Below are 25,573 nucleotides of genomic sequence, written 5' to 3'. Positions count from 1 at the left end.
TGCAACATTTTACTGCAAACCCCGAAACTAGCACGAGAGCAGCAGGACGGCGATTTGCTATGAACCACAGTACGGTCCACAAAATTCTTAAAAAAGACTTGCAACATCCCTACAAATTTTTAAAAGTTCACGCATTATTACCAAGGGACATACCGCCTCGTGTAGCGTTTTGTGATTGGCTACTCAGACAGCATGAAAATAACCGCGAATTTTTGTCGCGGATTATCTGGACTGACGAAAGTACATTTACAAGGAACGGTGTATGGAATCAGCGGAATAGCCACTATTGGGCCCGAGTAAACCCCCACGTATCAAAAGAAACAGGCCATCAGTACCGCTGGTCAGTGAATGTATGGGCGGCAATCCACGGAGATCGCGTTATCGGACCAGTTTTCATTGACTCTAACCTTAACGGCGATAGATTTCTCGAGCTGATTAATGGCACTTTAGCAGATTATGTTAACGCATTGCCGGAAGCTGAACGTATGCAGACGTGGTTACAATTGGATGGTGCTCCTGCACACTCTTCAGTTCGCGTCCGTAACGCATTAAACGCGATTTTCCAAGACCGATGGATTGGAAGGTTTGGCCCCCGTCGTTGGCCAGCTCGTTCGCCGGACCTCACGCCGCTCGACTTCTACCTATGGGGAGCGGTAAAAAATGAAGTTTATTCCCAACCTAGAACGACTGTCGAACAACTCCGGGAAAAAATTACAGATGTAATTGAAAATCTCCAGCAAGTTGATATGGAGGTGGTACGACAATCACGGTTACGTCGTTGTGGCGCCTGCCTCGAGGTTCAAGGACGACATGTGGAAAATCGGTACCTCAGACGTGTAAATCGTAATGATTTTTAATTTTCAATACAAACTTATACCAAACTCAATGTCGGCTATTATTGATTGACAGCAGTTAAAAGTTAATTATCACTTGTGACAGTTGTGACGTCACGCCAGTAAGACAAAGTAGCGATACATTGCGTGCTGAATTATTTTATTAAGGAAAAAAAAAGAATAGTTAACGAGTTTTTTCTTGCAATATCGGTTCATAGCACTAACGCCTACGTCTGGTTAAAATTTGAGGTAATATTAAAAATACACGCGTATATTACATACATACTTACGTAGGTACATTGCAAGTTAAATAAAAGCTTGTAATGAGTGGTATAAATATACCTACTTGGTTCGTATGAATAAGTGACAGATAACATATTTTAAATAAATTAATTAAAAAATTAAAAACACGACTGCTGAATTTTAAGCGAATTGAAAAGCTAACATCAAAATAATTTTTAGCTTTTCAGTTCGCTTAAAATTCAGCAGTCGTGTTTTGAATTTTTTAATTAATTTATTTTATTTTATTCATTTTAGTGACAAAACGAACTAAAACTATGATTTAAAAAAAAACAGGTAATTTTTAAATGTGGATATTAAATTAGAACTTTTAATTAGCACAACGTTCCGGAATCGAAATACGGTCATCTTTTCTGTGGGCAATATGTTCACGGTTTGGGTCACATCTTTATCTTTACATAGGTACAGCTTTTTAGAAGTAGTAGTACTTAGTTTTGAATGTTTGAGGCTTAGGAAAGTCTCATAAATTTCATTTTTACTTACAAAAAAAATAAAATAAGATTTTTATTAAATTAATTTTGACGCGACTTTTGTACGACTCACGCATGGCCTTCGGCAAAATAGCAGGTTGAATAGAGTTAGACAAATATAAGTCTGCAGCGATTTTGATTGTCCAAACTGTGCAAGTATTATTTTAAATGGGACATTTTTTTGAAATTATGACGTATAATTAACACTTGCACACTTGCACAAGCCAGAAGCTCAGCGTAGTGCCGAAGGCCCAAAACGTCCAAGAGACGCGCTTCTATGAAAAGCCTAAGGCCAAGCTGCGGAAGTATAGTGATGAAACACAGAACAATGTTACAAGTGTCTTAATGCGAGGGCCAGCTATAGGGCTTGCAATGTGCGTAGCAGTACTAGGATAGATTACAGAAAGCTCGCACAGTCAAGTGGGTTAACTGGGGATAGGTGGGATAACATTACTTACTTACTTACTACTTGCTTGGTTGGCGCCATTACCCAAAATGAGTCTTGGCCTCCGACATAAAAGCACGCTATTTTTGCCCTGTCCTGGTGCGGATTCACGCCAGCTTTCACTGATTAGAGAAAGGAAATATTTCCCAATTATAGTCTACTTTTACATTCTTTGAGTCATGATTTAACAGTCTCAGGGTAGATTTTTTTATCTAATTCAATTAGACCATATTAAAAAAAAATGTCTACAATAGGTCCCCCATCTGTCGCCAGTTACCCTACTTGACGGTACCTGTCGGATGCTCCAGGCCTTCGGCTCTACTTGGAGCTCGGCTTTCGCATTTAGACACTTTTACTATTTTTGTGTTAGAGCACTACACCTTGGTCTTCGGCCTTTGCAATTAAGATACTAGGGGGAAGTTGCGTAAAACGCGCACTCCGGGCCTCCGGCCCTACGCGGAATTCAGACTTCGGCCTTTGAATTTAGACATTTGTACCTACTATCGTTCTGTGTCTGAACACCAAATTATTAAAGGCGCTCCTCTCTCGGACGCTTCGGGCCTTCTCTTATTTAGTCCTTAGATTAATACATACAATCGACTTTATGTTGCGAGCTTCCTACAATACATGTTATATCAACATACACATAGTAAGTACATTGTGACTTAAACACAGTGTTGGTGCCTGCACTTTATTACGCCAGGGCGGCGGGGCTGCGCTTTCCGCAGCGCCGGAGCCACCACGGAGTTCACCTCATTCTTCCCCCTCTGCATTACAATCTTTGGCAATGTTATAACCTTAAAGTCCTTAAACGATGAATAATTCAGAAACCAAGCATCTCCGCGGGGGAAAAGTTGGAGGAGGGGTTCTCCCCCCCCCCCACCCCTCTTCCCCCACACCTTCCCGCACTTCTATTAAGGCGACTTATTTTAAGATTTTTACCCTTTGTTCTTTAGTACTGCATGAAATAAGATCTTTTTCGAGCAAGTGTTATGAAAATCTAGTAACCTATTAAGCATTCTATGAAGTTAGAGCACTTGAAAAGCTGCCGTTTGCCCACATTGAACAGAAAGTTATTTAGGTAATTTTTTTACTAACCATTGATCTTAATTGGTTGTGGTTTTATCCATTCCTCAGGCTCTATTTTAATGTCTGCATCTGCTAACTCCTTGTATTGTGTATCAGAACAACCATTTCCATTCTCACCATAGTCATTATCCGACACAACTTCTTGTTTAATTTCTATATCCATGGGAGTTTCAAAAACAGTTTCATTTACATTTTGGTCAAGTTGAATAGGTTTGGGCCACACAGTGGCATCACCCGGGTCTAAATCTGTATGAGGGAACCTCTGTCTAAGAGTTCTATCACTTTTTTGTACAACTGCTGCGAAATTACACGCATTCTGAAGTTTTGTGTAACAAGTGCTACAGATAAACTTTGAATGTTGGTCTGTTGATGATAGCTGTAAAGTAAAAACGTAATTTCCATCAATGTCAAACAAAAGTGACACAGTGACTTGGTATAATATTATAAGTATTATAACAATCCACCAAATGAGTTGACAGCATATAAAGATACAACACCAAGGCTAGGCACATGTTAGAGGGGCCAGTGTGGTATCCGCACCGCACGCTGCTCCAGTGTGAGGCTATAACAGTCTATGCATGTACCTGTGTTGCCTATTGCGTTCTCCTGCTCACTACATTAGGTGTGAACACGTCTAAGAGGTTCATTCACAAAATCACATTGTTTGCAGTCATTTCCAAAGTCATCCTACACTTGGATTCTTATTATAAAATTAAAATAATAACAACTGAAATTGGTAACAAAAACAAAATGATAATATATTTAATACCAGAATACTTTAAGTCTCCTCGTTTTAAGTCCTAGTTTCTAGAAGTTGGTAAATAAAACAACCAAGTGCGAGTAGGAAGTTTTTCTTATTTTTTCTTCTAAAACCCTTACACTTGACCAGTATTTCACAACAAAAATATCTGCAATTTTATCTTTAGCAACAATTTGGTCTCGGAAATAAACCAGTTAAATCAAAACCATGCAAAACTCATACTGTGAGTTGTAGGTCTTACCTTGATATGTCCAACTTTAGCAAGGTCTTCAGCTACAGTACTTTCCATTCCTTCCCATGGTGATGACCAAGCATCAAAAAGATTGACTAGGCCTGTGGTAGGACCAACTTTCTCAAGACAAGCCCTGCACTCCCACTCATCTGTTTTTGTAATTTGCTGATCCATTAAATCATTTGATGTTGCCCTAAAAGTAATATTAATAAGAGATAGTAATATTATTTAAATATTTGAATTTATTTCAGACAAAACTAAACTAGTCTGACAACTATTTCTGACAATTGTAGGCCGGGAAGGAACCAACCTCCATAGACACATTGGATTTTGTGACAGTCGCGACTATATTTCCTTCATCGGACAACTTGTGGTAAATATCAAATTATGTTCCATAGAAATAGTCCATGCACTAAAGTGGTACCACAACTGGTATGAGATAAATATGATGCCAACCACAAAAGGGACAAAAGCAGGAATATTCCATGTAATAATACCTACTTGTCAACAATAGTTTCTGATGATGCAGAGAATTCAATGGTTGCGTTACTATATGCAAATACAGTTGGCAAGTTAGCTTGATCACCATTCATAAAATGGCAACTGCACAATCCGTCTTCATTGGTAGGCTCCTTTTCTTTAAGCCTAAAACATGATATTATGTTAGAATACTGATACCAATAAATTATAATTTAAAAAACCGGCCAAGTGCGAGTCAGTAACCATTACGCAAAAACGGCAAAAAAATCACGTTTGTTGTAGGAGCCCCACTTAAATATTACTTTTATTCTGTTTATTGTATTTGTTGTTGTAGCAGCTATCACGGTTCATGACACAGTACAGCCTGGTCAGAGACAGACGGACAGACGGACGGACAGACAGACAGACGGACAGCAGAGTCTTAGTAATAGGGTCCTGTTTATACCCTTCGGGTACGGAACCCTAAAAAAGGCTAATAGGTTCCAGGTTTTCAGTTAGTGTAAAAAAGAAGGTGTATCTGGATGGTTCCAAATACCTTGTTCTACCACATATCAGGCGGTTGGTAAAGAAGTTGTGTGGTGATTGTCTAGTAGAAGATAGCTGAGGGGACAAAAACTAGTTTATATATTACATTTTCACCTGTTTAACATAATTCAAACTAGCTTCATGCACCCAAGCCCACCGCCAGTGTATAGTTAACCATAAAAACTTCTTACCAACAGCCTCAGTTAAATGATATACCTCGGGTAATTTCGAAAATGTAGACGCGAAGAGATATCGCCCCATAGAAAATTTGAATTTCGCGCCTTTTTCTACTAACAAGATTTGCTTGACCAACTATAAATAAAACCGGTCAAGTGCGAGTCGGACTCACGCACGAAGGGTTTCGTACCATAACGCAAAAAACGGCAAAAAAAACACGTTTGTTGTGTGGGAGCCCCTTTAAATATTCATTTTATTCGTTTTTAGTATTTGTTGTTATAGCGGCAACAGTAATACACCATCTGTGAAAATTTCAACTGTCTAGCTATCACGGTTCATGAGATACAGCCTGGTGACAGACGGACAGACAGACGGACAGACGGACAGACGGACAGCGGAGTCTTAGTAATAGGGTCCCGTTTTACCCTTTGGGTACGGAACCCTAAAAAAACGTAGACGCGAAGGGTTATCGTCCCATAGAAAACTTGAATTTCGCACCTTTTTTACTGACAGTTGTTTGACAGGCTATACCAATGATGCTCACTTAGGGTATGCGCGCACGAGCAACTTAGTCGCCAGGCGATTTACTTGTCTCTTTACGACAAATAAATCGCCTGGCGACTAAGTTGCTTTTGTGTCCGCAACTATTTTGTCTCTTACATCAAGCCTATAACAACATATAACACATCTATTCAATATGATACTTAATTCCGAAACCATACCAGAGCAATGGTGTACATCCGACATAATATTGCTGTACAAGAAAGGCAACTCCTTAGACATCGGTAACTATAGGCCAATCAGCTTACTGGCGAGCATATACAAACTGTTCTCCTCAATAATGTTAAGGCGAATATCCAAAACAATTGACGACTCACAACCAAGAGAGCAGGCTGGTTTCAGGGCAGGTTTCAGCACCACTGATCACATACAAGCACTAGAACAGATGATAGAGAAGTATAAAGAGTTCAATAGGAACCTATACGTCGCCTTTATAGATTATAGCAAGGCATTTGATAGCATCAATCACAGCGCAATCTGGAATGCATTGAAACAGCTTAATGTGGACCAAAAATACATTAATATTATAAAGAATATATACGCGAAAAGCACCAGCCGAGTCAAGCTGGAGACAAGAGGGAAACAGATAAGGATAGAAAGGGGAGTCCGACAAGGAGATCCTTTATCACCCAAGATCTTTATTGCTGTCCTAGAAATCATATTTCGGAATCTCAAATGGGAATCAAAAGGCATCAATCTGGAGGGCCAGTTAATAAACCATTTGAGATTTGCAGACGACATAGTCATAGTAGCTGAAACTGCAACAGAACTAAGAGTGCTTATAAACCAACTAGACGAAGAAAGCACCAAAGCAGGCTTACAAATGAACACAAATAAAACCAAAATAATGACAAACAGCAAACAAATACAAATAAATATCAATGGCAACAACATAGACTATGTAGACCAATATATATATCTAGGAAAGCAACTGTCCTTTACAACAACAAATAACGAAGAAGAGGTAGAAAGGAGAGCCAACATAACCTGGAGGAAATTCTGGTCACTGCAAGAAATCCTAAAAGGCAAATACAGCTCAAACCTAAAAAAGATAGTGGCAGATACATGCCTTCTACCGAGCCTGCTCTATGGGTGCCAAACATGGACTTTTACAGATAAAATAAAGAGAAAGATAAGAACCACCCAAAGAGCCATGGAGAGGAGCATGCTCAACATAAAAAAGATACAAAAAATAAAGAGTACATCTATAAGAGAAAAAACAAAGTTACAAGACGCACTAACTCAAGCCCTCAAATTAAAATGGCGGTGGGCAGGACACATCGCACGGTACAAAGACCATAGATGGACAATATTGGCAACGAAATGGAAAGGCCCAAGTGGCAAAAGGAAAGTAGGAAAGCCATATAAACGATGGCTGGACGATATAAAAGAAATTGCAGGGAAAGACTGGCTAAACAAAGCGGAAGACAGGCAGAAATGGAGAGAATTGGAGGAGGCCTACACCCAAAGAGGGGTCCAAATTAAATAAATAGATAGTAAATAGAATACATAAACCTAACACTAACTACTAACTATAAGAAACTTACTAAACAATATGCTAAAACTTCTAATGTAAAACAATTGTAAATTGGAAATAAAAGGCTTTTTTATTTATTTATTTATTTATGGGTTAGTATGAAAGTGCGCGCATGTAGCGACGTGACAAGCGGGAGACTTTCTGAGGGCCTACCGCGAACCACGTTCGACGTGTTGCCTCCCTATCACACTTACATACGAATTTACAAGTGCGACAGAGAGGCAACACGTCGAACGTGCTTCGCGGTAGGCCCTCTGACTCGGCTCGCCGGCGTAGGCTCGCCGACTGGCGACTTATTTGTCGTCCGTGCGCGCACTTGCACTGAAACCAATAGGGAAGGAGACAGTTTCGTAGCGGGCTTGTTACCGAACCCGCGGACAAAAAAGTTTCCCAAGATTCACGTCGCTACGTGTGCGCACTTCTATACTAGCCCATAGACTTGATATAGCACGGAAGACCGATTCGTGGAGCAAACGACTACTCGAGTGGCGACCATGGGGGGAAGAGCGTCCTCAAAGTAGACCCCAGATGCGCTGGGACGACGACATTAAGAAGACTGTGGGGAAACAGTGGCTCCAAGTCGCACAGAACCGCGACGAATGGCGCAAAATGAAGGAGGCCTACACCCAAAGGGTAGAAAAAGGCTAAAGAGAGAGAGAGAGACTTGATATGAGTGACAAAATAGTCGCGGCGACAAAAGTTGCTCGAGCGCACATACCCTTACAAAGACAAAAACTTAAGGAAGGCACATCACACATGCAGATTTTTTTTTCATGCCGCATCCACACTCGCGAGACGCCTCCTAGAGGCGCTCGGCGCGAGACTTGGCGATTGGATGCCGTAGGAGTGCTAGCCAACCACTCTCGCGAGGCGCCTCCTAGAGGCGCTCGGCGCGAGTCTTGGCGATTATTGGGATCCCAAATTACTGGTTCCATTTAGTAGAACTCCATAAAAGTGGAACACATCTTGTTACTCCACTCCGTCATTATAAAAAATAACACGTAGGTTAGGTTGTTACTCTGCACCAGCAAACACAAAGTGAGTGAGCGCGAGTGTGGATGATTCCCCCGCCTCACCCCCTCGCGTCCTTTGACTCGCGTCCGAAAAACAGACAACAAGCGGAGCGACAGCGAGGCGAGACGAGGGGACACGAGCGCACCGTCCACACTCATACTCGCATTCCCTCCTGTAGCCTTGTGGAGAGTGTGGATGGGGCGTCAGAAATTGAAAGGCTGAATCACTATGGTCACTTAATAAATTCAGATATTCCAGAAACACAGATTCAGGCACTGACTATCTGAAAAGTCAGCTTGTGTGAGGAGGGCCTAATAAAAATTGAATGACAATAATCCACCATTGAGATTTGAGATACACAAGGAAATTTCGAAGGAGTTTAAGCAAAAAAGTAACCCTCAAATATAGTTACTACAGGTTCTGCACCAGCTTCAACAGTGTGATCAACATTTCGACATTTGTCGGCTATTTCAGAAATTCCAGATCACATATTACATTTTAAGATGCTAATCTGCTTCATGGAGTCGTTTCGTCATAATCAATTTTCCAATGCTGTTGAGGTCTACGGTCTACTCTATCAGCGTCTTCTTTGACATCAGGTGACAATATAAACAAATTCACATTAAAAACAAGAAAACTACGTTAACTATGCTTACGGGCAAAGAGCTTTCCACTTCTCGAATAGTTTTGTGTCGGCAGGAAATCTAAAGAAACTGCACGTTTCTCTTCGAGAAATATGATTGCACCCGGGTGCGTAGCAATAAGGCATTATCAAGGCAGGGCAACCCGTCTCCATGTGATTATACACAACTCTCCATATCGTTACGTCACTAATGAAGCAATTTGTAAACCTATAATAAGAAAAAGCTATTAGAATTCTGCACTATGAAAAGAAGTAAATAATGCGACTCCATCACTCCACTGACAAACGCAACGCCATTTTTGACAGCAATAGAGAAATAGAGCATTAGGTTTTTATGTGATTTTTTACAAATCATCTAAGGTATTTTTTTATTTAAGTCTCAGATAACAGCATACTTTTTAAATCTAACAAAAATTAATTACAAATTTATATTATTTATTCTGTTTTAAATACATAACGTATCTCACGCAACACTGCCACACCAGATGAAAAATATGTTAATAAAAATGAGTTTATGAACAACATTTTTTTTCTATTAAATCTATATCAGAAATACTTACTTGCGAAATGTGGTAACGGTTAAGTTTCCGCAGTAAAGAAATAATAATAATAATACATAGTTATTTCATATCAAAATTGCCTGTTGAAAGTGTTGAAACCGTTTGACTGCGACGTATGCATATATTGCATATGAACATGATATGAACGATGTTACGATTGCGTTTGGTTGTGTTTACTGTTTAGTTTATGGTTAATCCAAACCCTGACAACACTTGGGTGCGGCGCACCAAGGTCGCGGTCTGTTAGGGCTTAACCGTAACACACTACCGCACCGCGACCTTGGTGCGTCGCACTCGCACCCATAATTGAGAGCCAGAAACAGATAACTCTTTCTCGCTCTCACTTACGGGTGCGGCGCTCCGAGACCTTGGTGCGGTGCGATAGTGTGTTACGATTATTATGATTTTATGTCTGTAGACAGACGGCCACACCGGACCGCGACCTTGATGCGCAGCTATAGTTGGTCAAGCAAATCTTGTCAGTAGAAAAAGGCGCGAAATTCATATTTTCTATGGGATGTTATCCCTTCTGGCCGTACCACACCATCGCACCGCACCAAGGTCATTGTGCGATGCACCCATAAGTAAGAGTGAGTTGATATCGCAAAGGCTCACTCAGATCCCTGCTAAAGAGAGGCCTCGATTTCGGACACAAGTTGCATTCAACATTCCAATACCCGCTCACGAGGGGCATTTGCACGACCTGTGTAGAAACTATCACCCGTGCTGTCATCCGCATAACAATGGATATTGCTAGTCAATAGCATATCATTGATATGAAGGATGAACGGAGTAGGTGACAGTACAGATCCTTGGGGTGCGCCGGCGTTAATGGGCCGGTGATCTGAGCATTGCCCGTCGATGACAACTGCAATGCTACGCCCAGATAGAAAGCTGGCGACCCATGCGCATAGTCCCTCGGGGAGCCCGTACGAAGGAAGCTTGGAGAGAAGCGCTTTGTGCCAAACCCTATCGAAACCCTTTGCGATATCTAGGCTAACTGCTAGAGCTTCTCCCTTGCTCTCAATGGCGGTGGCCCAACGATGAGTGCCGCGACCATGGCGGAAGCCATATTGCCGGTCACTTATAAGCTGGTGGTCCTCAAGGTATGCTAGGAGCTGGTTGTTAACCACGCTCTCCATCACTTTGGAGAGAAGAGAGGTTATCGCAATCGGTCGGTAATTGGAAGGGTTTGTGCGATCACCCTTTTTAGGGATTGGATGGACCTAAGCAGTCTTCCAGGATGACGGGCATTTACCTGAGCAGTATGAAAGCGAGAATAGGCGCATTAAAACCGGAGCTAGCTCTGGAGCGCACGTTCTTAGGACAATAGCGGGTATATAAATACAAATGCCGCCGTCCGCTTGATACAAATGCCGTCTTATCACATGAAGAAATACCGAATACATTTAATTCGCATTTTCTTAACGTAGCTGCAAAATATGTCATAAAGAGCGATGAGGCACTGTCCAAAAATTATGTCGGTAAACATTTGAGTAATTATATTATACCAGAGTTTAATCTTCCCATAGTTGCACGTGAAATATTGGACAAAACAATTAAGCTGATGTTAAAGACTCGTACAACTGTTGACGTTTATGACATCTCATTAAATATAATTTTAAGCGTTTGGCCGATTATTGCGGACATTTTAGTGGTCTTAGTAAACACTATGTTTCAAAGCGGTACTTACCCCAATGAGCTAAAAAACACTAGTCTGCCCGGTATACAAGGGTAAAGGGGAGAGGGACGATGTGAATAATTACCGACCCATAACTATCGTACCAACAATCTCAAAGATAGTTTAGTCCATTTTATCGTCCAGTTTAATGGCTTACTTAGAGTCACATAACCTGCTCACTGATAACCAGTACGCATATAGACGGATCAACAACGATGGCGGCACACGCGGCCTTGATGAGAGACACAAGATGGCTGGCATACTGTGTGACTTATCCAAGGCTTTCGATGTTATAGACCATCAATTGCTATTAACTAAGCTAAGTCTGTACGGTATTGTGGATTCAGCACATAGATTATTCACATCGTTCTTGTCAAACCGCAGGCAGGTTGTGAAAGTGTTCACAAATGGGAAAGCAATAACATCGGATACTGGTAACGTCAATTTAGGCATTCCTCAGGGGTCTGCGACTGGCAATACATTATTCTTGCTATTTGTTAACGATCTTCCGTCGGCAATCACGAGTGGCACTCCCGTGCTCTTCGCAGACGACACGACAGTCGTCGTGAGGGCTGAAACCCATGAACAGCTTGCGGAGAAAATCCATGATGCATGTGAGCAGCTGAAAATGTGGTTTACGTCGAATGGCTTGCTCTTAAATGTCGTTAAATCAAACGTCATGATTTTTTCGGGTCGAAACACTACGATACCCTTGTGAATTGCCAAAGGCCCAATGCCAGTGTGTGCTGTGAGCAAATTCTTGGGTTTTACAGTTGACTCGAGCCGTGGCTGGAAGTGTCATGTTGACAAATTATGTAATAGGTTGAGCAGTGGTCTTTGCCATTAAAAAACTGCAGCCACATATCGAGAAAAGCACTAAAAACTGTATATTTTTCCCATTTCCACTCTCTAATGTCATATGGTACGTTAATTTGGGGAAATTCTACTGATGCAAAGCGAGTTTTAATACCCCAAAAGCGAGCGATTCGATTACTGGCCGGAGTCCAAGCCCGATATCCATGTAATGAACTTTTTAAACAAAATGGCATCATGACACACTTCTTCATATACATATTCCAAATAATAATGTTTGTGAGAAATAATTTACATAAGTTCAAATGTATCGAGGTTACGGGTAAACAACTCCGGTCTACAGGGAGACTACGCACAGTGCCGCGTCGAATGGCACTCAGTCAAAAATCCGAGGGTGATAGGGCCAACGTTTTATGAGCGTCTACCTGCAACGTTGCGAACAGAACCATCTGACGAAGCATTTGAACGCCAATTGAGATCCTTTTTATTGGATAATCCATTATATTCTGTAAAAGAATATATGGAAATGACGCCTAATATTATCAATAGATTTAATTAATTATATGATATGATATTGCTTACTTATTCTTATATTGTAATATTTGTAATGCATTGTACTATAATTTGACGACCATTACGAGATACCTAAGTATAACTAGCCATATTGTCATTGTATATTTATTTCCCAATATTTATTTGACTTTGTGATAAATTTTTATCTTTATTGACATTTGTATATAATAAGTGACGATTATATATATATAGTGTCTTCCGGTTCGAGCGCCATCTTGATAGTTAGCATCGTGATTAATTACTTTGTTTTTTGCTTATTAATATTGTTTAAAGTGTAATATCGATAGCTTATTATACAGTAAACTAATGTGGTAGTGTGCAGTGAATGGAGAATTAATTTTGAAGCGCGTTTAACCACCATCTTGGAGTCAACGGCCGGTAGTCCACGTGCTTCTTGTAAAGACTAGCTATCGATTTACAAGAGCAAACAAATCACCGTACACTGTCTTGTACAACCGTACAATTTTTGTCGTTTGTAAACCTCTCAATACCTTGATACTGGCGAAATAGTCCCACTGGGCTGAAGCCATAATTTTAAAAGAAGAAGAAGATATATATATAGTGAGTATTATATTCTTTGGTGACGATCATAATATAAATTCGTATAGATTAAGCTAAAATAATTTATAATGTAATTTAATATTAAGAAATAAATAAATCTAAATCTAAATCTATACCATCAGGCCCACTGGACTTATTGACATCAAGAGCAAAAAGTGCACGCCAAAATAACGCGCGTTAAAAAAGCGCTCGTGTGTAGGGTCACTAAAGTGAAATGTGTGTCCAGAGCAAAGAATATAATACTGTCCAGAGGCCCTACCGCAAAAACGAACCGTTTTTTTTACTGCCTTAAGGGCCCTCTACACTCATGCGCGAATCACGGCGCGAAGCCGCGAACGCGAGTGTGGAGTCGATTTGGCTGATTAGCGAACTAGACTCCAGACTCGCGTTCGCGGCTTCACGCCGTGATTCGCGCATGAGTGTGGAGAGACCTTAACGCTTGAATCAGCAAGAGCGATAGAGAGGTATATAATGTTTTTCGATGTTGACAGTAGGCCCTCTAAATGTGATGTGGGATGTTTCAGATTGTTTAAATTTTGGGGCTTAGCTTCACCCTTTGCCAGAAAAAACCGATTTATTTATAAAATAATAATTTTACACGTCTCATCATCAAATTTACATTTTTAATTTATATTACATATAAAACAATAATAACTTTGTATTATTAATAGTAGGTATGTACAGCTAAATATATCACATGCGTATTTGTGTTGATTTCATAAGCCTGCTCCCGCAAGTCTGGGGTCTAGTTCGCTAATCAGCGAAATATGGAAATATGGCATACTTGGCAACACTGACGCACGTGTGCGGCAGTCTGTAAGGTAGGATCGCAACGTTTTGACGGTTCGGTGCGATAGTGTGGAAGCCCGACGCTAGTACTACCTATTCCTAAGGCCCCTCCAGACTATGTGCGTGAATCGCGGCGCGACTTCGCGGAGAGAACATGTCGCGACCAAAGAGTATATAACCACGCCGCGACGTTGACGTATGACTCCACACTCGCAAACTTCACGGCGATTTCGCAGTTTGGTTCTCGCCATGATGGCGGAAAAGCATCAGCTGATAGCTGATCGAGCTTAACTGCTAGTTATCTATGGCATCATACGTGATTTAGCTATTTTTCCATTTTGTTTTGTTGTAAAGGCCCTCTAGACTATGTGCGTGAATCGCGGCGCGGCTTCGCGGAGAGAACATGTCGCGACGTTGACGTATGACTCCACACTCGCAAACTTCACGGCGATTTCGCAGTTTGGTTCTCGCCAAGATGGCGGAAAAGCATCAGCTGATCGACCTTAACTGCTAGTTATCTATGGTGTGGCGACCACATACATGTGTGAAGCCACCTTTACAATAATAACCACGGCAACATTAAGCTGTCAAGTGTCAGGTAGACAGAAAAAAGGAGATTTTACTACTGATTGTATATGTAACTATTTAACAAATAAACTTTGTATTCAACACGACTCGCGTGTTTAATGTTCCTGCCATCAACTCACCGCACTCCCACATTGGTGACCGCCGAATTTGTCGCATTGTAGGAACCCGATTTGGCTGCGCATGCGACTCATGTTCCGACGAGGGCTGATTTCTAGAAGTGTGGTGCCTGCATAGTGTTCGGTGTCTTTGCATAGTGCCCACAGCTGCCCCGTGATAGCGGGGTGCGAGACAGTAGCGTCAGGCCGACGCCGTCCGGATCAGCGCCAGACGCGTTCTATATTTCGTCGTCAACATCGTCGTGCGGATTGCAGATCGGATTTGTATAGTGGTGAAGTGCAAGTGTGCGTTATAAGCTTTGCGTGAGTTTGTTTTCTCTAAGGAACCGTGCCTGGCTGTGCTACATTACCCAAGGGACACTTGTAAGTAAAATAACTACTTACTACAAAAACTGATTCCTACAACGCTAGAAATCTCGCGTTCTTCGTGTGTGTACATTATATTAAGCTGGTGTTTTGAGGACAATTAACATTTTAACCGCTTCATGTATAAATATCATTAACTAATTACCTAACATAACCTGTTCAACTTTGCCTTTGTTTTAAATTCAAAAAGTAATTCTATTGTTTTCCAACTATTTTATTTATTTACGCGCTATTGAGTACATATGTCTGCGTTCCTTACAAGTTAATTTTCATTGCATTTGGCATTTGGTACTTACATAAAAAAAATCTGTTTTTGCATCCTAACCTATATCGCTGTGTTTTTTGTTATAAATGTTTTCTGTTTGTTTTATTATTATTATAACATTTGCCTGTGGTACTAACAAAAAATTTTTCGTGTGGTGTGTTGTCATATTTGGGTGGTGGCATTTGCATTTGAGTATTTACATATTTTATTCCCTGAACCATGTCAACAGAGGAACTCAGACAACAGCTGGCAGACCTGCAGAGCAGGAATGAAGCACTACAAGCTCAGCTGCAGGGACATCAAGCACATCCTGAACCCACACCTACACCTACCACTGGAGATAAGGTGTGCAAAGTATCTGTAAAATTACCGCCGGTCTGGGCAGACAAACCTAAAGTATGGTTTTCCCAAGCGGAGTGCCAATTTCATGTTGCAGAAATAAAGAGTGATATGACTAAATTCAGTCATGTGATTAGTATTATAGACCAAAAGCTGATTGGAGAGTTTGATGACCTGGTATCCACCTAAAGAAGACAAATATGAAACTTTAAAAAAAGAGTTGATTCGACGACTGGCTGTATCAGAGCAGGAAAGAGTAGAGAGGCTAGTTAGTGAGGAAGAACTTGGTGACAACAAGCCTTCTACTTTCCTCAGACGGCTCCGCTCTCTTGCAGGGACAACAAAGGATGAAGTCCTCCTGCGGCAGCTTTGGATGAGGCGCTTACCAAACAATGTTCAGGCTATCCTTTCTGCTCACACTGACCTTTCCCTAGAAAAGCTAGCGAAGTTGGCTGACAATATAATTGAGGTGTCACCAGGCCCCTCAAAAGTCAACAAAATTGACAATAGCTGTCCACCAAGCGAGATGGCCTCGCTCAAAGAGTGCATTGAACAACTGTCCATGCAAGTAGCCAGCCTTGCCGGCTCTCAGGCTAGAGGTCGCTCCCGTAACCGATCATCCTCAAGAACCAGAAGGCGGAATGGATCCCCGGCATCTCGAAGATGCTGGTACCATAGGAGATATGGTATTAATGATACGCAGACGTTGGGTACACAATATATATTTAAATTAAATCATCATAACAATTAATAACACAATAGATATTCATTTTGTAACGCTGTGACATTTGACATAGAACTCTAGTCAAGTTCATAATAACTAACCTGCCAGTATAAATCTATACATACTCAACACGCCTCCTTAGATTTATACATGGCAACACATTAACACAAGTAGCACTAATCTTCAACATTAAATTAATTGAGTTCTCATTCTTAGAACAATTACAATTTTAAAACTTTATCATGAACACAATGTATAACACGGTGTATATTATGTTACGTTTAACATTAGTCTAAATTTAAAGAATTTAACATGACCTAGCTTTTTAGTCAGAATATCCGCTACATTATCTTCAGTATTCACTCTGATGATATCTATAACACCATTTTTAAAATTCTCATGTACATAGTGATAATGCACTTCAATGTGTTTTGAGTTTTTCGTAAAATTACCGTACTTGGCAATAATCATTGCACCTGAATTATCTTCATATATATTCACTGGATCATTAAATGTTAAAAAGACATCGTTAAACAAACTTCGTAAAATAATGATCCTCAGTTACGGCTTCGGATAACACTTTACCGTTTAAAAATGCAGTTTCTACATCCATTTGATGTACATGTAGGTTAAATTGACAACAGAATGATAAAAGTAGTTTCAAAGTTTGCATTCTAGCTACAGGTGAATAAGTATCTTCGACATTATCTGTCTGTTGAAAGCCTCGTACCACTAACCTTGCTTTATATAGATCGTTGGTTTTCTTCGTATACACCCATTTAACGTCAAGTACCTTTTTGTTCTCTGGAGCATTTACCAGCGTCCAAGTATTATTCTTCACAAGACTGTTCATCTCTCTTTCCATTGCCTCTTTCCATTGATCTGCCTCGTCACATTTGGTTGCCTCCTGAAAAGTATCTGGAATCATCGCATCACAATAATTAACAGTTATACAGTAGTAGCCGAATTCTTCGTCGAAACGGACTGGTGCTTTAATTTGTTTCTTGGACTTTCTCGTCTCATCGTTTACTTTGTCGTCATTATCATTATCATTCTCTTGTACTGTTTCTTCCGGTTCAATTTCATCTATGGTATCTTCCCACTTTTCTTCTTCTTTTTTATTTTCCTCTTTACCTTCTTCCTCATCGTCAAAAGCAATTAATTTCACATCTTTTTCAATTATATCTACGTGCCTTGCTATGATAATTCTGTCATTAATCAGTACTCTATAACCAACATCTGTATATCCGAGTAGAATTCCCATTTCTGATTTATGATCCCATTTTGACCTTCGCCTTTCTTCTGGCGTTCTAACATAAACTTTACTGCCATACATTTTTAAATATTTTGCAGATGGCTTCTTCTGGAAAAATAGTTCGTAAGGAGTCTTTCTTTCTGAAGTATTTGTCAATATTCGGTTCTTTAAGTAAGCTGCTGTTTTTACGGCTTCTGGCCAAAATCGTCTGTCAACTTTTGCTTCTGCTAAAAGGCATCGTGCCATATCCATAATCGATCTATTGTATCTTTCTGCTGTACCGTTCAACTCATGCACATATGCTGGGCAGGGCTTAATCATTATGCCCTTTTCTCTCGCAAAATTAAAAATTCTTCTATAAATATATTCTCTACCGTTGTCGCATCTCAACTCCTTTATAACTTTTCCTGTTAAATTTTGTAGCTCATTTACATATTCCACAAAACAATTATATACTTCTTCCTTTGATCCGATACAATATACTTTTGCCAACTTGCTAAAATCATCTATAAATGTTAGAAAATATTTTTCTCCTTGATATCCTGTCGTTCTATGTGGTCCATTAACATCCGTATGCACAATCTGTAGTATGTCTTTTGCTTTAGTCCGATTATTATTAAATGGTAAATTATGCATTTTGTTCTCAACGCAGATCGCACATTTCATAAAGTCTGACTCTAATTGCTCAGGTATTCCTTCTAATAATTGTTTTCTGCAAATAACGTCAAGATGGTTGAAATTTACATAGCCAAGTGTTCTGTGAAGTTTCTCTTTCAATGTCATATTACTGCTAGCTACATTTACACCAATTGTTTTTGTAATGAAGCTTGTCATTTTATATAATCTGTCCTCCTTCTTCGCAATCGCTATTAGTTCTCTATTCCGGTTATATATCTTTGACAAATGTCCTGACGAAATTATTGTGTGATTGTCTGTAATCTTCGCATAGCTCAACAAGTTTGCGTTCATCTCTTTTATGTAAAATACATTACCTATGACCACTTTATTTTTATTCTCATAAACAGGAAAGTATGTTGTAATGCTGCCAACTTTCGTTGCGTCCAAAAATCTTCCATCTCCAACTTTTACTTTTATGGGCATCTTTAAAGTTATATATTTGTCAAAAAATTCATCTGTATTTACGATATGATCTGTGCAGCCGCTATCTAAAAGCCAATTTATCTGACCTGACTTTACCGTATTATCTTCATTTTTCGTCGAATTATGCACAATTGATGTGTAAAAGCTATTTCTGTTATAATTTGTATTGCTCTGGTAAGATGCTCTACCTCTATTTGGTCTAAAATTATGGTCACCACGTCCACGACCATGAGTTGGACCTGAATGTTCGCGTCCACGACCACGACTTCCGTGCCAGCAATCTCTGCGCACGTGACCGGGCTTTCCACACGTAAAGCAAATCGGTTTATTTTCTGAATTCACTTTAAATGCATTCGATCGGTTTGGTAGCTCTTCATCTACTTTATGTAAATTTTTCATTCTTATTTTACTTTTAAGGTATTCAACAGTTCTTTCAGTTTCCGGTAATACATCTATTAAATCGCCTATATAGCTATAACTTTCCGGTAGCGCTTTTAGCATGTAATTTAATTTTTCACTTTCAGAAATAGTGGCGCCAGCATTTTTTAATTCATTGACGCTTCGTTCAAAATCGTCGAAGAAAATATTGATATCTGTATATTTAACTAGCTTTATATTTTCTAGATTATATCTGCACACAATTTGTAAAGCGGTAGATTCTTTCAAATACATTCCGTCGAATTTTTATATTATTTTATATGCCGACTCTACATCGCTTATATATTCTAACTGTCGGTTGGTAATAGCGCTGTAAATATAATTCGTGGCCTGAATATCCATCTCTTCCCATTTATTAGCATCATCCTTCTCTGTTTTAATTCTAGTTGCTACTTCCTTACATTTTTTAAATTGTAAATATTTCATCAGCCGAATTTTCCAGTTCGCGTATTCAGTTCCGTCAAACACGGGTATAATTATTTTATCGCTATTACTCATTTTGCCACTTACTTGTAAATATCTTGCCGCTTACTTTCATTCACACGATACTGCTACCATATTAATTACCAAACAATGTTCAGGCTATCCTTTCTGCTCACACTGACCTTTCCCTAGAAAAGCTAGCGAAGTTGGCTGACAATATAATTGAGGTGTCACCAGGCCCCTCAAAAGTCAACAAAATTGACAATAGCTGTCCACCAAGCGAGATGGCCTCGCTCAAAGAGTGCATTGAACAACTGTCCATGCAAGTAGCCAGCCTTGCCGGCTCTCAGGCTAGAGGTCGCTCCCGTAACCGATCATCCTCAAGAACCAGAAGGCGGAATGGATCCCCGGCATCTCGAAGATGCTGGTACCATAGGAGATATGGTATTAATGATACGCAGACGTTGGGTACACAATATATATTTAAATTAAATCATCATAACAATTAATAACACAATAGATATTCATTTTGTAACGCTGTGACATTTGACATAGAACTCTAGTCAAGTTCATAATAACTAACCTGCCAGTAGAAATCTATACATACTCAACATATGGCACAAGAGCCAGCAAATGCGTCCCTTCATGCAACTGGGAGGAAAACTCCAATCGCAATCAGTAAGCGCGGCTACTGATTGCTCCATGTTATATCCGCCGCTTATTTATTAGGGATAAATGCACTAATCAAAGTTTTTAATAGACACTGGATCCGACTTATGCTGTTACCCTCAACGCTGGCTTAAGTTCAGAAAACCTACTAACTGGGAGCTCAGTGCAGCAAATGGCAGCAGCATAAAAACATATGGTACAATGAAACTTACCTTGGACTTAGGACTGCGGCGTGATTTTATTTGGCAATTTGTGGTTGCTTATGTCAGCACCGCAATTATAGGATCTGATTTTCTGACGCACTATCACCTTTTACCAGACTGTCACAAAAAGAAATTAGTCGATGGTACTACAGGTTTAAATGCTGCAGCCTCAGTTGCATAACCTCAGTCACCCGGGAGTCCGCGCCACCATTAAATTGCTGACGAGCCGATACGTTTGGCCATCAATTAAAAACGATGTACGAAGATGGGCCAGTGTGTAACGAATTTCGTTACTGTTTGACGGCCATAGACAGTCTCAAGATGGCCGGAAGTGTGGCCCAGGAAGACGGCAGAGGAAGTAGCTGATACTTTCATTCGAGAGTGGGTGTCTCGTTTCGGCGTGCCGTCAATAATCACAACAGACCAAGGAACCGAATTTGAGTCAGACCTGTTCCGTCGCCTCACACAGACCTTTTCCTCGAAACGCATCAGGACAACCGCATACCACCCTTGCGCCAATGGTATGATCGAGCGAGTCCATCGGAAGCTGAAGGCCGCTCTTATGTGCCACGCCGATTCTTGGGTAAAAGCTCTGCCTCTCGTTCTATTAGGTATGCGGACAGAATTTAAAGAAGACCTTAATGCTACTGCCGCGGAAATGGTCTACGGCGAAAGCTTGCGTTTACCAGGAGAAATGTTGAATCCCGCCCCAGCGAGAATGGAAGACCCAGCCGACTATGTCACCCAACTTCGACGTAAAATGGCAACTTTACAACCTACTCCAGCCTCCCGTCATTCGAAACCAGCTATCTTCATTTCCAAAACCTTGTCATCAGCGACTCACTTTTTTCTGCGCGACGACACTGTTCGCCGCCCATGACAGCCTCCTTACACAGGCCCATACGAAATTGTATCTCGTTCATCCGACGGCAAAACTTTGACACTCCGCATCAAGAGTAGGGTGGTCGCGGTAAGCGTCGACCGAGTATAGCCAGCCTTCATTGAGGCAAGTGCGGGTGAACCGGAAGCCAGGGCAGATGGTCAGAAAAAAATACCCGCTCCTAAGCCTATTATCAGGCCAGCCGGGGACCAATCATCCAACAACCAGCTGACGAAATCTACGTGGTCTGAACCTTCTTATACTGATGAACCCGTAAAAGCTCCCGCGGATGCCACTACCCAAATGCCACCTATCACGCGATCTGGGCAAAAGGTGACATTTAGCAAACGCGGTGATTTTTGTTATTTCTAATCGCCTAGTGGGTTATTTTTCTCCGTGGGGGGTGGTGTGGCGACCACATACATGTGTGAAGCCACCTTTACAATAATAACCACGGCAACATTAAGCTGTCAAGTGTCAGGTAGACAGATAGAAAAAAGGAGACTTTACTACACGTGCATGATAGATGGTTAAAACTAATAATGATTGTATATGTAACTATTTAACTAATAAACTTTGTATTCAACACGACTCGCGCGTTTAATGTTCCTGCCATCTGTGATATATTCGATTATATACATGGCAACATACTGGTTGTCACTGTTACCGCTCGATTTTATGTCATCTGTCATTAGAATGATTATGGAGTAAAAGTAAGCATTTTCCCTAAGTTGTATTTTATTTCAAAACTTATTATTGGCGACGAGGATGGCTTTAATAGGAAGCATTGAACATTATAATGCGGAAAAAGACTTCGGTGAGTACAGCGAAAGGATGGAACAGTTTTTTATTGTTAATTGCATCGAAGATGGCATGAAAGTTCCAATGCTTATAACGTTAATTGGACCAGAAACGTACAATGTATTAAAAAACCTCGTTTCACCGGTGAAACCATCAGAGAAAAGTTATACAGAATTAATCGAAGCCCTAACTAAACATTATGTGGTAAATAAATCTGCGATAGCTGGTCGATACGAGTTTTACATGTGCAAGCAAAAAGAAGGCCAAAGTGTGAACGAATTTGTAGTGGAGATAAAAGGAAAAGCGGCTTTATGCAAGTTCGGTACCTTTTTAGATGAGGCACTACGGGACAGGTTGGTGTGCGGATTGATGAAGGAGCATCTAGTCAAAAAGTTGTTAACAGTGGGAGACGGCTTGTCGTTCGCCGAGGCTGTAAAAATTGCGTCAGCTTATGAGAGTGCAGAAAAAGAGACAAAAAACATTCAACCGGCAGGGAGTGTGTCCGCAATCAAGAAGCCAGTCCATGGGCAGAGTCGCACACCAGTGCAAGTTAGTGTACATCCTCCGATGAAGAATAGAGACAACATGCAGTGTAATGATAACAGAAAACAACACTCAAAAGAAGAGAATCCTCACTATGCCAGAGAATGTAGCCGTTGTGGGGGCAGTCATACTGCGGACAGATGCTTTAAGAAGACTTGGACCTGTTACAATTGCCAAAGACAAGGGCACATTGCTACTAAGTGTCATTTCCGACCGGTGGGGGAAAGGAATGCACTGAAACAGCTGGATGAGCAGGACAATACGGAACAGGACCAGGATGGAGAAGAAGTCATCCTAGGAAGCATTCAAAACATTGACAGTGAAGAGGAAGAAGCAGCGTGGTTACCCTTGTGACTAGGAAATTGAATCTCTCTTAAAATGCAAGTTGACACCGGCGCATGTAAATCAGTGATACATTGTAAGGACTTTAAGAAGTATTTTGGTGAAAGTGATTTAAGAAAATGTAATACTAAATTAAAATCGGTATCAGGAGAGCCATTGAAGACTGTTGGAGCTGTGAAGTTATGGGTAAAGAATATAAAAAAAGAATTATATTTAATAGTGATTGAATGTGACAAATATTTTGAGCCATTAATTGGTAGGAATTGGTTAAGAGTTATTTTTCCTAAATGGCAGAGGTATTTTAAGATTAAACTGCTTGAATCTGAAGGTATGAATAAAAAAAAACTAATTCAAGACATTAAACAGAAATATGCAAAAGTTTTTGAGAAAGATAGGTCCTCTCATATTTTGAAATTGAAGGCAAGTTTAAAACTTAAACATGGAGCAGAACCTATCTTTCACAAAGCTTATACTATACCTTATTCAAAGAAAATGGAAGTAGAAAAAGAATTATTAAGTTTAGAAAAGGCTGGTATCATAGAAAAGGTAAGGCATAGTAAATGGGCTAGTCCCATTGTAGTGGCACAAAAAGCTGACAAGAAAATACGTGTTTGTGTTGATTATAAAGTGACACTAAATCAAGTACTGGACAGTGAACACTATCCTCTTCCAATACCCGAGGACATTTTTACTGAATTGTCTGGGGGTAGTGTTTTCTGTGTTTTGGACTTATCGGGGGCATATCAACAGTTATTATTAGAAGAGACCTCTCGGGAATATATGACTATTAACACCCATTTAGGCTTGTTTCGACCAACCAGGTTACAATTTGGTGTTTCAAGTGGACCCTCTGTCTTTCAGTGTGCTATGGACCAAATTTTAGAAGGATTAGGGAATGTCAAGTGTTTTATTGATGATATTGTGGTAAAGGGAAAGAGTCTTTTGGATTGTTATCAGAATTTAGAAAAAGTGTTGAAACGTTTACTGTGCTACAATGTTAGAATCAATTTAGAGAAGTGTCAGTTTTTCTCCAATGAAATTAAATTTCTTGGCCATATTATTAACAAAGATGGGGTTAAACCATTACCGGAGAAAGTGGAGGCTATCTTGAAAGCACCAGAACCCAAAACAGTAACTCAGGTGCAGGCGTATCTTGGTCTATTAAACTACTATGGGAAATTTTTACCTAGGTTATCAGAATGCTTGACGCCTATCTATAATTTATTAAAAAGTGACACTCCATTTAAGTGGACAGAGAGTTGCCAAAGAGCTTTTGAGAATAGTAAAAAAATATTATTAGATAATCAGTTAATAGTAGATTATGATTGCAATAAAGAATTATATCTAACATCAGACGCTAGTCAATATGGTGTCGGTGCTGTACTTAGTCATAAAATTGATGGGGAACCAATTAGTTTCGCATCCGGTACCTTAAATAGTGCACAAAAAAATTATTCACAAGTAGAGAAAGAAGCGTTGGCCATTATTTTTGCTGTAAAGAAATTTCATAAGTATTTGTATGGCCGTAAGTTTGTTTTGGTAACAGACCACCAACCCTTAAAATTCATTTTTGATCCTTTAAAGAGGATACCAGTAACTGCTAATGCTAGGCTGCAGAGGTGGGCTCTTTTACTCTCGGGTTATAGTTATGAGATTAAGTATAGAAAGGGCACGTTACTGGCCAATGCTGATGCTTTATCACGCTTACCCTTACCCGAAGTAGCTGTGGAAATGGCAGAAATAAGCTATTTGAATTTTTCTGATGATTCACCTTTAAACTATAAAGAGATTGCATTCTGTACTAAAACTGATCCAATACTGAGCAAAGTTTGTGAATATGTGAATACAGAGTTGCCCAAAAGGGTAAGTGAGGAATCACTAAAACCGTATTTTGTAAAGAGAGCTGAGTTGTGTGTAGAGCAAAAATGTTTACTATGGGGTAGTAGAGTAATAATTCCTTTAAAGTTAAGGCCAAAGGTACTAAATAATTTTCATGAATCCCACCAAGGGGTGGTACAATCTAAAATGTTTATGAGAGAATTCTGTTGGTGGCCGAACGTGGGTCAGGATATTGAAAATTTAATTTTGCGTTGCGACATTTGCCAATCTTCTAGAAGTTTTACTAATGCATGTTCACTTAGTTCTTGGAAACCTACAGAAAAAATTTTTGAAAGGGTTCATATTGATTTTTTTTATGTTAAATCGACTACCTATTTATTGATTGTGGATTCTAGATCTAAATGGTTAGATGTACATATTATGCAGGGTACCACAGCTCCACAAGTTATTGAAAAATTATGTGAGACGTTTGCTTTTATAGGGATACCAGCCGAATTAGTTAGTGACAATGGTCCACCTTTTAACTCGAGGGAATTTGTAAGTTTTTTAAAAGCTAATGGATGTGAAGCACTCAAGACTCCTCCGTACCATCCTCAATCCAATGGATTAGCGGAACGGACCGTTTATACCATTAAAAA

The 25,573-nt window shown here is 40.0% G+C and overlaps 2 protein-coding genes across 3 annotated transcripts in view; both read right to left on the bottom strand.

Moving 5' to 3' along the window:
* Positions 1-9,741, bottom strand: part of LOC134754301 (zinc finger protein 436-like) — a 35,792-nt gene extending 26,051 nt beyond the window's left edge. Inside the window, exons 1-4 of one of the 2 annotated variants that reach the window (XM_063690540.1) lie at positions 9,627-9,741; positions 4,631-4,774; positions 4,139-4,322; positions 3,147-3,513 (exon numbers count right to left, since the gene is read on the bottom strand). In XM_063690540.1, coding sequence (XP_063546610.1) covers positions 3,147-3,513; positions 4,139-4,322; positions 4,631-4,722 — 643 coding nt within the window. In that variant the 5' untranslated portion in view covers positions 4,723-4,774; positions 9,627-9,741. Of the gene's footprint in view, positions 1-3,146; positions 3,514-4,138; positions 4,323-4,630; positions 4,775-9,079; positions 9,346-9,626 lie in introns of those variants that run through there. The other variant, XM_063690539.1, reaches the window with a different exon arrangement.
* LOC134754353 (aspartate aminotransferase, cytoplasmic) overlaps positions 1-25,573 on the bottom strand; it is a 124,516-nt gene that overhangs the window by 26,366 nt on the left and 72,577 nt on the right. The gene's annotated exons all lie outside the window — the stretch shown is intronic.

This window comes from Cydia strobilella, chromosome Z (assembly GCF_947568885.1).
Source record: "Cydia strobilella chromosome Z, ilCydStro3.1, whole genome shotgun sequence".
Lineage (NCBI taxonomy): Eukaryota > Metazoa > Arthropoda > Insecta > Lepidoptera > Tortricidae > Cydia > Cydia strobilella.
The sequence above is the reverse complement of the archived record's forward strand: the minus strand, read 5'-3'. Positions and strand labels throughout refer to the sequence as shown.